This window comes from Bos javanicus, chromosome 23 (assembly GCF_032452875.1).
Source record: "Bos javanicus breed banteng chromosome 23, ARS-OSU_banteng_1.0, whole genome shotgun sequence".
Taxonomy (NCBI): domain Eukaryota; kingdom Metazoa; phylum Chordata; class Mammalia; order Artiodactyla; family Bovidae; genus Bos; species Bos javanicus.
Genome location: NC_083890.1, coordinates 18,726,220 through 18,742,511, shown reverse-complemented (window position 1 = coordinate 18,742,511; position 16,292 = coordinate 18,726,220). Strand labels below are relative to the sequence as shown.

Genomic DNA, 16,292 nt, shown 5'->3' with positions numbered 1-16,292 from the left:
CTGGGAGATGGTGAAGGACAGGGAAGCCTGGCGTGCTGCAGTCCATGGGATCGCAAAGAGTTGGACAGGACTGAGCAACTGAACAATAACAACAAGAGATAATGGATGTTGACTGAACTTATTGCAGTAATCATTTCATGACATAGGTAAGTCAAACCATTATGCTGTAGACCTTCTAGGCATTCAGTGCTGGGTGTCCATTATATCTCAATAAAACCGGCAGGAACAAACATCTCTAATTGTCATTTAAAAGGCTCTGTCAGCTGTTACAAATGGGGGTGGTATTTGAGGAGTGGTGCGTGTAGTGATGAGACAGGGTGGTGGGAGGAAGGGGCCCTTCTCATGTCCATCGAGTTAATCATTCAGACAAAGCCAGGACCACAGCCCCCCAACAGAGAGAAAGCTGCTGCCTCTTCCAAGACATTAAAAAACTGGAAACTGTGGTCAGTGCCACCATCTTCCTTCTGCTCCTTAAAGTAATTAATCTCATTTCCAGTCATTCTTTCTCCTTTCAGCGTCAACACACTCACACCTCTTGTAGCATTCCATCATCTTTCTGGTGCTACATCTTCATGGCTGATCCCTTCACAGAAGCACTAGCATTTCATTTCTATGAAATTTAATGAATGATGAATATTATTTATTAATACTCAGGCTATCATTGGCAGTGGAAATCTTTGGAGATGGGATTATGGACATTTTTTACATTTTCTTCTTTTGATTAATTTTTATTCTCTAACTTTTCCTCCAAGGCCTTGTCTGTATTTTCTAGTTGAGTGATTTTTTTTTTTTAAGGTTGTGTGTTTGTGTGTTAGTCACTAAGTCGTGTCTGACTCTTTGCAACCCCATAGACTATAACCCACCAGGCTCCTCTGTCCATGGAATTCTCCGGGTAAGAATACTAGAGTAGGTAGCTATTCCCTTCTCCAGGGGATCTTCCTGACGCAGGGACAGAACCCAGGTCTCCTGCACTGCAGGCAGATTCTTTACCATCTGATCCACCAGGGAACCCCCCGCTTTTTTTTTTTAAGATTTAATGAGCTTTATTTTGGTGGTATTCAAAGTGAGATTCTACTGAGGGTTAACCTACAAAATTTGTGTTCATCTCATAGACTTCGATGTTTTAAGCTCTGATGAAGTTTCATCTTAATGAATTCAAGATTCATTTCACAAACATATATAGAGACTATATACACACACAGAGATTTCATATATATGTCTTCTGTGTATGAGGCTATACCTTGGGACTTTTTTACTATATAGCAAGGCTGCCACATCACCAGGCTTGCCTCTCAGGTAACACTACTTCAGAACATCAATCAAGAATATCCTGGGCACGATACCAGGAGCTCCACAACTTTAATGACAAAGCATCAGGGAGTCTGAGCAGTGAATAACTGAACAGGAAGAGACCTGGGCTCCTTGCCCACCTCCATAAATCATCTGCTGACTTGTAGACCGACATGCAGCAAATGAGTTTTCAAGTGCCCATGCCTCAGTTTACCCACCTGTAAAAGGCATAATATATTCCTCAAAGGGATATAAAGAGAACCAGTGAGGTAATGTCTAAGCCTCTGGAACTCCTTGGCAGAAAGGCGCTATATAATTACTATTTGGTACTTAAGTTGCCCTTCATGTGTGCCAAGCAGTTTATGATCATTCCTTGCAAGTTACTCCCAGCTACTCTGAAGTTGTCTTCATGTCTACTTCCACTCAAAGGACGAAGAAACTGAACTGGAGAGAAGTGTAGGGATTTTCCTAGGGTCACTAAGATGGCATTGAGATCTCAGAAGAGGACTTTTCAAGTCCTCCCACTCCCTCAACCATAACCGAATCCACATCTTCCACACAAACGATACCTACAGATGAATTCCCCATTACGCTGCTCTGAAACAGCCCTCATGGAGCAAAAAACACTGTAACTTGTTTTTGTAGAATAGAGTGAATGGTGAGGAGATGAAACAGAAACCAAAGCTCTAGAATTAGTAACCTAGACTTCACAATCACTTTTTTTTTTAACACATCTATATTTCTTTTCACTTCCGGTATAACAGTGTTTCGGGACCTTCATAATCTCTCTAAAGGGCTCATATTTTTCTATGAATAATTTTCAGGGCCAACCCTAAGAAGGCATAGAGTCCAGGTTAAATCACCCTGAGTTCTGCCTAGCAAAATGCACGCTAGCATTGCCACACAAGCTGTAGCTCATGAGAATTAACACCAAGAAGGCAAGGGACGAGAAGATGCATGTCACACAGGGTACATAAAGAGTGCGAGAGTTCACGGAAAGGTGGAAAGTACCAGCTTGCTTGCGTGTCATCTGACCTCTTCCCCACCAGCCACTTTGATGAGAGTTGCACAGAGCCAACACTGGAGGCCCTCCGTCCACTTTGCCTACAGAGAGTTCTACCCAAGGGTGTGAACCCAGCTCTCAAACCATGCCCCTCTAGTCCTCACACCTGTTTTCTCCCCTGCTTCATTTAATGACTAGTTTACCATCTTTTGTTAAATGAAGCATCTTTTGGTTCTGAATCCTATACTCTCACTAAAATGACAGAAAACGTGTGGATACAACATCTAAGAAGTGCTGCTCTGGTTGTTCAATGAGCAGCAGCCAGATAACCTCAGAGAGTCAAGTGCAATGACAGAGCTTGTTACCATAAATTTGGATAGAAAGTTACAAAGCACCATAGGGTCTGACCATGAGGAAACAGTGAAGCCGAAAGTTGAGTTTCCTCTCCCTAAATACCCCTGCCTTTGTCTTCTCCCCTTCTGTCTGCAGGAACATTTCTTCCCACCACCCCTCCCCTCACTGGCCCCGGACTTTTCAGAGCATCCCTCTTTCCCTCATCCATCATCCATGGAAGTCCTGGGTCCCATTCCCTTAAGTGCCACTCCACTAGTTTGATCACGACCACCTGAAAGTCTCAGCCCAAAGAATGGCCGGAAGTGTGGCTCCCCAGCCCCCTGAGCAGCTGGACTCTCCACAGGTCCCCTCTCACACCACACCACACTGGCAGCCAGTGGCCACAACTGCCAACATTTTTCAGGAACAAAAACTGGGTCTACCTGGAACAGGTTCTCACTGAAAGAACTACTAAAGAACATACATCAAGAAAACTAAATCCAGAAGGAAGGACCCACGTGTAGGAAGGAATGGTGAGCCAATAAACTGATAAACATACAGGCAAATATGAAATAAACAGTTTAAATACTGATGATGACTAATTCAGGAAGCATAAAACAAAGATAAAAATATCAGACAACAACAAGAGAAGAGACAGAATCAAACTTACGGTTACCAAAAGGGAAAGGGATGAGTCTGGGATTAACTTGTGCACACTACTACATATATAAAATAGATTAAACAACAAGGACCTACTGTATAGCAGAGGGAACTATACTCAGTATCTTGCAATAATGTATAATGGAAAAGAATCTGAAAAAGAATACATATATATATATCATGCAACAGATACATTAGATATATAATATAGTTTTATATAGATTTATATTATATATTATGATATATTTATATATAGATATGTAATAGATATGGATCTATAGATATATAATAGGTATAGATATAGTATAGATCTATATAATAATATAATCTATATATTATTATTAATATATATTAATATATAATATATTAATACATTGGTATTTATAATAATATTATTAATATAATATATAACCTATATATAATAATATAATCTATATAATATAGATCTATGTATAACAGATATAGAGAGATCAATATCTATTCTTTTTCAGATTCTTTTCCATTATAAGTTATTCAAAGTAACCTTTCAATACATTGACTATAGTTCCCTGTGCTATACAGTCAGTCCTTGCTGTTTAATCTATTTTATATATAGTAGTGTGCACAAGCTAATCCCAAACTCCTAATTTATCCCTTCCCCTTCCCCTTTGGTAACCATAAGTTTGATTCTATCTCTCCTCTAGCAGCTCAGATGGTAAAGAATCTGCTTGCAATGCAGGAGATCTGGGTTCAGTCCCTGGGCCAGGAAGATCCCCTGGAGAAGGGAATGGCAACCCACTCCAGTATTCCTGCCTGGAGAATTCCATGAACAGAGGAGCCTGGCGGGCTACAGTCCTAATACTTCACTGATACTTTACTGATTCACCTTGCTGTACAGCAGAAACTGATAAAGCAACAATACTCCAATAAAAATTATCTTTTTTTAAAAAAAGTATAGTAAGGTTCTATTATCTGAGGTGGACAGAGATTATAATGAATCTCATTGAGACAAACAGACACATTAAAATAGTAATAATGATAATTAAAAGAAAAACAGAAATTGAATGATAATTTGCTAACCAGAGAGGAAAGAGTCAGCACATACCTAGAACAAAACTAGCTGAGAACTACTCTATAAAAGGGAAATATCTGCAAAGGGGGTAAATATGAAAATATAAAAACCAAAACTTCATACCATGAGACTACAGAATCCTACATCAGACCTGACATCAGGAATCCACACTGCTAGGGCTGACCTGCTGCAAAATTGCAACCCTTAAACTTGGCGATGACTGCCTTAAGGCCAGCAAAGGCCCGGCCTGCCCACCCGACTCTGTGTTTACATTTAGTACAAGGACTTGGTTGATCATTCTCCCTTCATCTTCCCAAGCCTCCTCCCAATAAAGGATTCGAGATGACTTATTTTTTATCTTAGTATGAGTTTAAATCTGAGTTACCTTTCTTAGAGGAGTCTGGACATAAGCCATAATCCTGAATTTTAATGAAGTACTTTCGTCTGCAAGCAGAGTCCCACCACCAGAGCACAGCAGCAGAGAAATTTCGAGAGGAACAGGGAGCTCTTCCTTTGCTATTAATACTTAAGCACCGTATCCCAAATACAGTCTTCTGCATATGACCTTGAATTAATACCGTTGATTTATGTACTTTTTATGCACTGGCTTAATTTCCAAGAGTTTCTCGAAAAAGTGAGCAATTATTTTCCACGCTTGCCTAAATAAAGACTTCAGAGATTTTATATGAAGACCAAAGACAGGTCTATGATAAGACTATGATGTTAGCTGACATTATAAAGGTATCCTATAACATGCTAGGTAGGGACAAGTCTGAATATGAAGAGCAGCATAACGAATCTTTTTTCTCTGTTATTCTCAAGTATCTCCTATTTTGCCCTGGTCCAGCCCTTCCTGAAGCAAATGCTATAGTACAAACAAAATAGAAGTAGTTCAGTGATCTATTGGAAATTCTTTCTCTCGGGAAGGAAAATTTATTTTTTATAAAATAAAGCCCCAAAAATGTATTTTTTTCTCTCTCTCAAGTATTTAGCACTGTTTGAAGAATGAATGACTTCTGACTTCCAGTGAGATATAAGCCGGTGACACACTTGGGTCCAGTCGGTGTGTTTTGAGAGCACAGAGAGCTTGAAAACCTGCCACGCTGCTTGCTATATTTAGTGAGAAGTAAATATATCAATGGGAACTGTGTCTGTGGACAGGGAGCTCTACCTGGGAAAGCCACGCTGCTTGTGAACACACGTCCCATACAGTCAGAAAGCACATTCAGAACTGAGAAGCCAGGGGAGAGTGCAAAGGAGGGACATGAGCGTGTTTTAACGGCTGCGATAATTTGCCATGAAAGGATGTGAAGGCCCGGCTCCTTGCTGCAGCATGCCATGTGCTGCTGAATTCAATTACTGCCATGCTGTCTGCGAGCGAAGGAATGTGTAAACAGGCCATATAGCCTTGCATCAGTTCCACAGAATATTGCACAACACAAAATGCCTCTCGATGTGTCATTTCCTTCTTGGCCATCTTCCCAGCTCCTGACAGTCAGTCAACAGAAAAAAAAAAAAAAAAGTACTGCAAGAGATTTAAAACTGCTCCTCTCAAGAGTACATTCCACCAACCACCAGACTTAACTTCCACCAGCGCTTCTGACTCCCTCACCATCCTCCTTAAGGAAAATAGGAAAGGGAACAGTTTTTTTCAACTGTGATTATTCTCTTAAGTCAAAGGTGGTCAATGATGGTTTGGATCTTAGTGACCAGAGGGTACATATTTATGACCATCAAACTGCTGCTTGTGGTTGCTGCCTTGTGAGTATCAAAATGTGGCATGGACCCCTCACTGCCACTCCTTGAGCACCGTGCCAAGGAAGAGCCACGGGAAGTCTGCAAGTCAAGAAGTGGAGGGCGTTTTTGCAGTAGATGGGACTTGGAGGGCATTATGCAACGTGAAGTCAGCCAGACACAGAGAGACAGATACTATGTGATATCACTTATATGTGGAATCTAAACAATACAACAGACTAGTGGATAAAACAAAAAAGAAGCAGACTCACAGATATACAAAACAAACTAGTGGTTACCAGTGGGAAGAAGGAAGGTGGGTGCCATGCAGGAGTAAGGGGGGCATAAAAGGGGTTATTATGGGACAATAAAAAACCATGTGTAGGGACTCCCCTGGTGGTCCTGTGGTTAAGACTTCACCTTCCAATGCAGGGGGTGTGTGTTCAATCCTTAGCCGGGGATCTAAGATCCCATATGCCTGGTGGCCAAAATATCAAAGCATAAAACAGAAGTAATGGTGTAGCAAACACAACAAAGACTTTAAAAAGTGGTCCACATTAAAAAAAAAAAAAAAACTTTAAAAAATATCATGTGTGTGAAACGTTTAAAAATTGTAAAGCCCTATAGAATTTAAAGAATCTTTCACTCCAAAAGAAAAAAAAATGTTTTCCCATTTAAAAAAAACTTGAGGGTTTTTTTTTTTTGGTTTTTTTTTTTTTTTTACTAACACTTCCAACCAGAGACTAAAATTCAGGCCTGTGGCATCAGGGATGTGGTACGAGGCTTATCAAGCATTTCTCAAATTGTCTTCACAAACAGCAAGAATGTGAACATACGAACTGTGTCCAGACAAATCAAACAGCTTTAAAACAATTTTGCTGTCCTTTCATCCAACACACTTTACATGTTTCCCGTCCTTTTTCACATCTGACCAAGCTCTATATCAGCATCCACCACTGATAAATAAGCAAAGATCAGGGGCCAGGCACCATTAAAGTCTATTCCTACACCCAACCAGGGTGAAGAGCAGTGGAGGAGAAAAGCCAGCTGCCACTGACACCATCTGCAATGAGGAATAGCGAATGCCAAGACCATGATTCTTGCCACCCTTTCTGGGGCTGGAGAACTGGATAGAGCGACTAGCCTGGTGGTCCAGTGGTTAAGACTTCACCTTCCAATGCAGGGGGTATGCTTTTGACCCCCAGTCAGGGAAGTAAGAGCCCACATGCTGCAGGGTGTGGACAAAAATTAAACAAATAAATAAAAGATATATTTTAAACTGAACATTCATTGGAAGGACTGATGCTGAAGCTGAAACTCCAATACTTCAGTCACCTGATGTGAACAGCAGACTCTTTAGAAAAGACCCTGATGCTGGGAAACATTGACAGAAGAAGAAGAAGGGGGCAACAGAGGATGAGATAGTTGGATGGCATCACTGACTCAACGGACATGAGTTTGAACAAAATCTGGAAGATGGTGAAGGACAGGGAAGCCTGGTATGCTGCAGTCCACAGGGTCACAAAGAGTCAGACACAACTGAGCAACTAAAGAACAGTGAACAATAACAATATTTTAAACTTGAACAAAAATAGTCTTTATGGAAATTTTTAATATTCATTAAAAACAAAATTTTTTAAAGAACTGGGTGGAACAGCATGGGAGAAAAATGAGATGCTTCAGGCCACAGACCACTGTTTTATTTAAGTCTGTCTTAAATGTTCAGTTTATAAGGTAAAACTTCTGCAATCAGAGGTGCACAAGAATGTAGAATAATAAAATGTTCTCTAAAGAATTAAAAACGTGCAATGAACTGGGCACAGGTGACAAGAAGCAAGCAGGAAAAGAAAACAGTTTGGCTGCCGGACATGACCCTGACAAGCTGGTGAAGCCGAGTGCTGAGACGGCCCTGAAACACACAGGGTACCCTGCACACCCAGAGAGGTTCTCCATCACCTAAGCTAGCCCTACTGAAGTCACAGAAGGAGTTAAGCAGAGCAGTGCTGTAGCCATGCACCAAGCCTGCAGGAAAGGAGCCAGATCGTAGGAAAGAAAAGGCAGGGCTTTCCCCTTCTCCCCCCAGCTCAGGACAGGTAGGTGGCCAGCACTGACCAAAAGTGTCCCAGTAGCAAAGATACAGATGATGGCTTTGGTCTCTCCTGAAGGGTAACTATGATTTACTTCCCTGGGGCACAGCACACGGAAGCTCTTAGAAACCCATTCATGTGCATTAGGTATCAGATTTGCAGGTGTACTGACAAGGGAGAATTTGTAAAGCTGAGTGGTAGACAGCATAAAACCACCAGGCTTGTTCATTTGAGGATCCATAAGATACTTTGGCTACAGATTTGCCCAGCTGCCAAGCAAGGCAAATAACCTCTTTATGTTCAAATATCTAATATTCTTCTCCCATAAGAGGACTGATCTGGCTTGACTTACTATTGACCTGCTGATACCAAGCACCACAAGCTATCACCCACCCCTCATTCATCTGGTAATTACCAAACTGGTCTAATTCAAAGTGAAGCTACTAGCACTGGAACTTGGAGTGACCTTGAAGAACTTTAGATGTCTTCCAGAATAAAAAGTCAGAAGATTTTTCAGGAAATGGTACCTCAAAAAATCATTTCTCCTGTGGCAGCAATGATATTTCCAATATAAGCACTGATGGAAGTAGGTGACATTGATGGTCCAGTGAACCACCATCCCCATCATTCATCTTGCAAGATTTTTTTCCCCTCAAGGCCAGGCTGCACATGTCTCTTGTTTTCACCAATAGAATATGTAAGAAGTGACTCTACTCCAATTCTGAGCCTTAAGAAGCTTTACAAAGGCCAGAAAGTTCCCACTTTTGCACCCAAAGGAACCCTGAGCTGCCACATAGGAAGTCAGACTCCAACAGAAAAGGCCACACGGAGAGGGGAGGCTCTGGAACTATAGGAGACAGAGACAGGCCCAGCTGTCGCCCCCTTCCTGCTGAGCCTAACCTTCCAGTCACCCCATGAAGGCACCAGACAAGGGACTGAGACCATCAGGCATGTTCCAGCACCAGCTGCCATCTTACCGCAAGAAAGACCATAGAAAACCCATCCAGATGAACCCCAGTCAACCCACAGAGTCGTGAGAAATAATAAACTAGTGGCTGTTTCTTTTCCTTTTTTTTTTTTTTTTTGGTCTTTATTTATTTATTTATTTATTTTTACTTTTTTCTGCATCAGGAAGCTTTTGGGATCTTAGTTCCTTGACCAGGGATCAAACCTAGGCTTCCTGCAGTAGAGGCACAGAGTGCTAACCGCTGAACCACCAGGGAATTCCCTGGTTGCTATTTTAAGCCACTGTGTTTGGGGATGGTTTGTTATTTAGCAAGAGATAACTGACAGAGCAGCAAGAGAATAAAAAGACTTCTGACTGTGTAAGGTGATTTACTTTTTCCATCCTCTGCACAGCCAATAATACCCTTCCATCACTCTTCCTCCTTAACTCAGAAATACAACAGTAGAATATGACACCACTGAGCAAGATTTCATCTTCCTGGAGAAGTTCTTTCAAAAGGACTGCAGTTGGAAGCAACTGCATATGTGGAACAAAAGATCCTAATAGAATCTGATGTTTGAAAGAGTCAGGCATCCAAATGCATTACTATAGCTGCTGCTGCTCCACTGACTTCTGCTGGTGAACGTACGGCAGTACCTCTTCAGAGCTAACTTGCCAACAGAAGGTCAAAATGCCTTGCCTAAACACAAGGCTGACAAATTTGGGATCTTAAGCATGATGTCATGTCTTAAACTGATAAGCTGGCGGAGAAAATAAATGGCATTTTGTAAAGATGTGTACCATTCTCATGTTTACGCTACTTAAGACGAAGGTTCTAATAAGTCATCGGCTGTGTTCCTTTAAAGGGAAGTTTTATAACTGAGATGAATCACAACTGCAAAAGATCAAAGTTAAAAAACATCAATGATGCCATGGGGTACTTTTTAATCTTGTAATGAGTGATGATCATGTGCTCTTATGAAGTTCGTCCAACTGCCAGCGCCAGATGTGTATATTAAGAGAAGGAGTTGTTTGTGATGTGACAGTACCCGTTCAGCTGCCAGAGACAGAAAACATGGAAGGATGAAACCTTTCTGATTTTCTGAGTGAAAAGCAAGCCTTGGCAGATGGGCTGATAAGTGGGGCCTCCAAGGGCGGCATCGGTGCCCTAGCATCCTCTCTTGGACTTTGCTGTGAACAAGCTGTTTATCATCAGTTCTGCCCAGCTGTCCCCAGGCAGCATGAATACCTGCTCTAGCACAATTTATAACACTTATTAGTGTCATTTACTAATGAGCAGAAATTAGTAAAGCCATCTGCAAGAAAACAAAAAAAAATATTACCGGAGAGAACAGAAGCTAGATGGTATCTATTTCCTGGAAGTGTACTCTAAGCAAAAACTACAGCAAACTTCTGACGCTGAAACTGATGTAATAATAGCTCATGCTTACTGAGCACTTACTGCCCGACAGTCCCTGGGCTGTGCATTTTAGATACATGACATCACTTAACATCTTTGCAGCAACGGATGAGGAAGATACTATTATTAGTCTTCTCACTTTATTATTAATTATTTTTCTCACTTTAGCAGAGGAGGAAACTGAGGCCAAGACAACTTAGGTAACTTGCTTATCACCACACAACTGGTGAATGGTGGCATCCCGGGCTTTCAATCCAGACAGCCTGATGCAAAAGCCCACACCCTTAATCACTGTCCTGTTGCTGAGTAAAGACCCAACCAGTTAACCTGGAACCTGTCCTTGTTCAAACAGCTCATCTGCCAGAAGTAGTCTTTTCAACTTATACTGTGATCTTCTGAAAACAGGACCAAGAGAGCAAAAATACTCAATCCCTTCAAACTTTCACAGTAAGAAACAGACGTACAGTCTTTCAATAACAACCATTACTTACAGAATTAAAATTTTGTGGGAGAAGATGCTAAAACAATTGCACTCACTGTCTTTTTTTTCTTCCCTCAGAATTTTCCTAAATCTCTTCTCTGTTAACGGTTGAGAAAATAAGCCACTTTGAAGAAGTCTAGAGCAGTGGTTGGCAAACCACAACTTGTGTGCCAAATCTGACCACCCCCCAACCTATTTTTGTAAATAAAGTTTTATTGATATGCAGCCACTACCATTTGTTTATGTATTGTTGAAGGCTGCTTCTGAGCTACACTGGTAGAGTTGAGTCCCTGTGGCAGATATCATAGGACCCAGAGAGTTGAAATCAGTTCCTATCGGGCACGTTACAAAAAAAGGCTGCCAATTCATGTTCTAGAGGATTCTTCATTTAACATTATATACACACCTATCAATTAAAAGCCTTCAACTCACAGTTGAAGGAAATTGAAAATCTTGGGCATTTTCCACACGTGGGAGTCTCAAAACTAAAGAACAATATTGAGAAGAGGGTTTTACTTACAAACATCCAATGCTCAGACGGCCAAGAGCAGGACAGAAGGAAATAACCCCGTACTGAGAATTCAGGTTGTAGGATTAAAATGTTACTGATACCAGACACAGCCAGACACTGAGTTTGGCCAGTCACCTTGTGATGTCAGAGAAATGACATCGCATTTCCACAGATATTTTTGGTTTGTGAGCAGATCTAGGGCAGAGGTCCGCCACTCGATTTCTATATCTGCTTCTCCCCAGCACCTTCAGCAGCATCAAAAGCCTAAACTCAGGTCACATGCATACTATCTGCTCTATCCCTAACTCTCACTGCTTTCAGAGCACTTCTCTGTCTTTACAGGGACTGAGCCTAGCAACTGTTCATTCTGCCAATGGCCTCCTGGGAATGAGGTGATACTACCCTTGCTTGAAAGAGAAGTGACTCTCCCAAAGCTGTTCTACCTCCTTCTTTTTGTCACCACTTTCAGAATGAGGCAGCACCCACCTTCCCCTGCTTCCTCTCCCAACCATCAAGTCTGAGCATCAACTTGTGAGCATCTGGAGATATACACAGAGAAAGAGAGACATACACACACACACAGTGATGGTTTTTCCAAGAACTGAGAAAAGCAGCTGAGATCAGCAGGAAACATCTTTACAAGATAAGTATTAGTTGTGTTAAACGTGAAAAGACTACCATCCTGCTTGGTGCATTATTGAGGGATGTCCCTGCCTTTTCAGGAACTCGGGGGCTAATCAGATAAAATGCTAGATGTCTTCCATCCTAAGCCATCGTTCCAGACGGACAGTGGTCCAGAAAAGTCAGGCAAAAATCTGAAATCAGGCCAGATAGCCCTAGGCTGATCCATTCACCTGCACTGCATGATTGCTGGCCCTGAGGACCAGAGACGGGGCAACCAGAGACGTGTGTGTGGCCACCACCTAACAGGACACTCTTAACCTGAGCAGACAGAGCCAGCGCTCCCATTGTTGGGAAACCTAGAAGAACGCCATACACATGAAAGACGGAGAAAAGAAAAACCTCAAAGACCGACTTGTCAGGCAGGAAACCTCCCTCGTTTGGGCAAGCAGTCAGCCTTCGTGAGAAGAGACAGTGCAAGAGGAGTGGAAGGCAACACGTCTTCCCATGGCTCAAGGACAGGCAGCCCCAGGGGCAGAGGGGAGGCAAAACTTCACCAGCCCTTTGCTCTCGATTTTAGGAGAAGAAGAGCTATGCCATTGTCTTGGCAGGTGTATCATTATATAACAAAGATTTCTGCCAGCTGTCCCTCCACCACAAGCCAAATTAAACTCTCCAAACACAATGGCTACATCTCCAGTGGATTCACTCATCAAAGGCGGAGTTCTGTGTGATGTTTCCATTGGCACGGAATTTTTAAGGTTGTATGTATTAAATAATATTTAATCTTTAAACATATTTAAATTCAGCTCTGGTAAGTATGTTCAAATCAGTTTTAGGGGTGGAGGGGGGAGCAAACCTGTTTTAATTTAGATTTAAGAGGAAAATGCATATTAGCCCAAATGGATGATGGGCACTGCCTTCAAATGATGCTGGTTCAACCTTTCAGATGTCCCAGGAGACAAATAAACCAAGTTGGATTTAAGTCTGGCTTGACTCTATCTGCTAAAGAAACTATCTATGGCAATTACTAGAACATGAGCAAACAACAGTGTTGTAACAATCAAGCAAGTTATCATTTGCAAATAAATTCTTTGTAATTAAGCAGTGTGCTCTCTATAAAGGGAATTGAGTGGGCGAGTTAAAAAGTTAAAACACATTCTTAGACCATGGGAAACACACGCAAAAGCTTTTTGACTAAGCTCAGGATTTTGCATTTTATTGTTTTCTTCCTCAGCTCTCATGGGTCTGTTCTGCCTCATCTATTGTGTCCAGTGGATGAGCAGAATTTTTTAGCAAAAAAACTTACAGTAACGGAAATTCATAAAGTTATGTTGGGCTTAGCAATTTTGAGGCAAAGGTGAAAAGTGTAATTTGATTTTCCACTAACTGTGAAGATCTAATTGCCCCTCGTAAAAATATACGCAGATAGCAAACTCGGCAAAGAAACTCTTCACGTGAAAGGAGCACTAACTTATCTTGGATAAATTCCTCACAGGGTCTCCACAAATTCTATTCCCATTTCCAATAGAAAGGCAAGCACTTACTTCTGGGTTCCCGGGGTCCATCCACTGTGACTTTAATAGCTCTGTGATAGGTGGCAACTTGGGGAGGATTTGTGAAGACAGTTATGGTCAAGGTGAAACTCTTGCCTGCAGATAGAAAAGGGAAAATCCACAGTGAATATAAAAAGACAGTATTGATAAAATGGCAGTGCTAATGTCTACATTGCATTTAAGCATCTCTGAAGAAGTAACCAAACACAAACAAGGGTCAAGACTCCTTATTCTAATGAGAAACCCTCTGATGGCTACTTTAGGGAGTTACTAAGCTCATGAGCACTAAAATCCTCATCTTCATGGCAGTCTTGTACAGGGAGGCTCCAATTTCAAAAAAGAGTTGCTCAGTAGCAAGAGCTCTAATGCAAACAAAAACTCTTGACCACTTGAAGAGGGTTCTCTTTGCTTTCAGTTTTTCTACAACATCAGGAACACATCCAAGCAGACAATTTTAGAAGTCTTTATTTAGGATTAGGTCATGACCCCGTGAGAGAACAATACTAAATCACTGTTGATTATGCTATTGACTTCACATGGCTTTAGTATTTCATTTGCTTAACTGCACTACAATGAGAAGATGAAAGAGTAAGATTCTTATGGGAATCATTTTAACAGGAGCCAGTGTCTCCCGTCCTGGCCTTAATGTGCCTGTGGTATGATGATTTCATCATTACTGGAACAAAGTTTTTCTCCTCCCTGCCCACCCCTTCCCTAACATACCTCCTCGTCTAAGAGCCATCTTGAAATGACTCCCTGACAGTAACTTATTTTTGGCTAAATGTACATGACATCTCCCAATGTAAATATGAACGCTTGCTTTCAGCAGAGGGTGTGATTCACTGAAAAAGTGCATTTGATGTTTCAAATTAATGAGCTAAAAAAAGGTGATTGGGGGGTGGGGAGGTGGAAGGGGGAAGGGTGGCAAAAATGATGGGGAAAAGTTTGGGTGCAGATCTGGCTGTTTGCTTTCTCCAGAAGAAGATACCAGACTCTGCTACCCAGACTCACTGACAGTTGTAATCAGTTAGATTTGCGACGGTTAGTCATGTCAGATAGTCAAAACTGCAAACTGTTACAAGACAGGAAAAGGTGGGCGTGAAGCAGTGACTCAATAAAACATTCAGCAATCTCAGGCCAGAGAATTCATTTAGCCTGCTCCTGGGACAGAGCTTTGAAAAGATCCTTTCCTTTTGCCTTTTTCTTTTTTTTTTTGGTCAAAGACTGTTTTTCCCTTTACTGAAAGCAGAGGGTATGAAATCAAAACACAAATCTTAAACAATATGTAGCAACACAGAGTTTAATGCAATCTTTTCAAAGCTTAATATGGAACAGGTTGTAGAGGAGGCTTAATGTAGAACAGGTCTTTGGCTGTCAAGTCTAGTGAATGGGTTTTCTTTTCAACCCAGACCATGTTAAGTTCCTAAAATATGTTTAAGACACATATCATTTGTTACTAGGCATATATAGTTTTAAGTCTCTTTGGCTACCCTGTGGCTAAGAAGGTGGGGAGGGGATGGGGAGGAAAGAGAGAAAGGCAGGGGGAGGGAAATATGAGGAAAATGAATATTGATTAGAAACCTGTGAAGTGCCAGTCACTTCATACACATTATCTCATTTAATCCTACCCACTCAGGTTTATCACCCTCATTTCACAAATAAGGAAACTGAAGCTCAGAGAATCTTACTAATTTAACCACACAACTAATAAGTGGAAAAAAATCAGGATCTGAAACCAAGTCTTCCAGACCCTAAAATTAATGTTCTTTTTGACTTTGTTAGAGAACATTTTTAGAAACTAATAGGTAATTTATTGCTACATGTGTCCCAAACAGCTCTATCAGACCAAGAAACAAATATAAATCTACTAAAGTATGTCAACCAGAATGATGAAATCATCTATCTTTAAAGTGTCACTGATATTCTATATTTTATCCATTATATATTGAATGTTATATGGATTTAAGAAATTTAATTATCTGGTTAGGGAACAAAGGATTTATTATAAACATTAAGACTAACCAGAAGAATAAGGCAGCCAGGAGTCGGAACTACTCACAGAAAACTGAAAGTCTACAGAAATGGAGATTAGAAAGTTGAATAGGAAGCCACTGGATCCACATCAGGACCTTAAAACAATGGGAAGATCTGGAGGAGTGAACTGGCTGAACTCCCAGATTGAAAATTAATTTGCATTAAACCATTAAAAAAAAAAGATCCATTCTGGGTTGGATCAATGGCCTGTGAGCCAGGACTGGGTTTCTAACAGTGCTTCAAGAGTGGTGCTTAGAAGACAGTTGTCATCCATGGCACGAATCTTGATAAACCAAGGAGGTACACATCTCAATTGTCTTTGCTGCTGCTGCTGCTGCTAAGTCGTTTCAGTCGTGTCCGACTCTGTGCGACCCCATAGACGGCAGCCCACCAGGCTCCCCTGTCCCTGGGATTCTCCAGGCAAGAATACTGGAGTGGGTTGCCATTTCCTTCTCCAATACATGAAAGTGAAAAGTGAAAATGAAGTCGCTCAGTCGTGCCCGACTCTTAGCGACCCCATCGACTGGAGCCTACCAGGCTCCTCCGTCCATAGGATTTTCCAGGC

At 41.4% G+C, this 16,292-nt stretch overlaps 1 protein-coding gene across 5 annotated transcripts in view; it reads right to left on the bottom strand.

Moving 5' to 3' along the window:
- Positions 1–16,292, bottom strand: part of RUNX2 (RUNX family transcription factor 2) — a 348,854-nt gene that overhangs the window by 226,796 nt on the left and 105,766 nt on the right. For all 5 annotated transcript variants that reach the window (XM_061398324.1, XM_061398326.1, XM_061398325.1 and 2 more), the window contains one exon: positions 13,685–13,789. In XM_061398324.1, the coding sequence (XP_061254308.1) occupies positions 13,685–13,789 (105 nt within the window). The remainder of the gene's footprint in view (positions 1–13,684; positions 13,790–16,292) is intronic.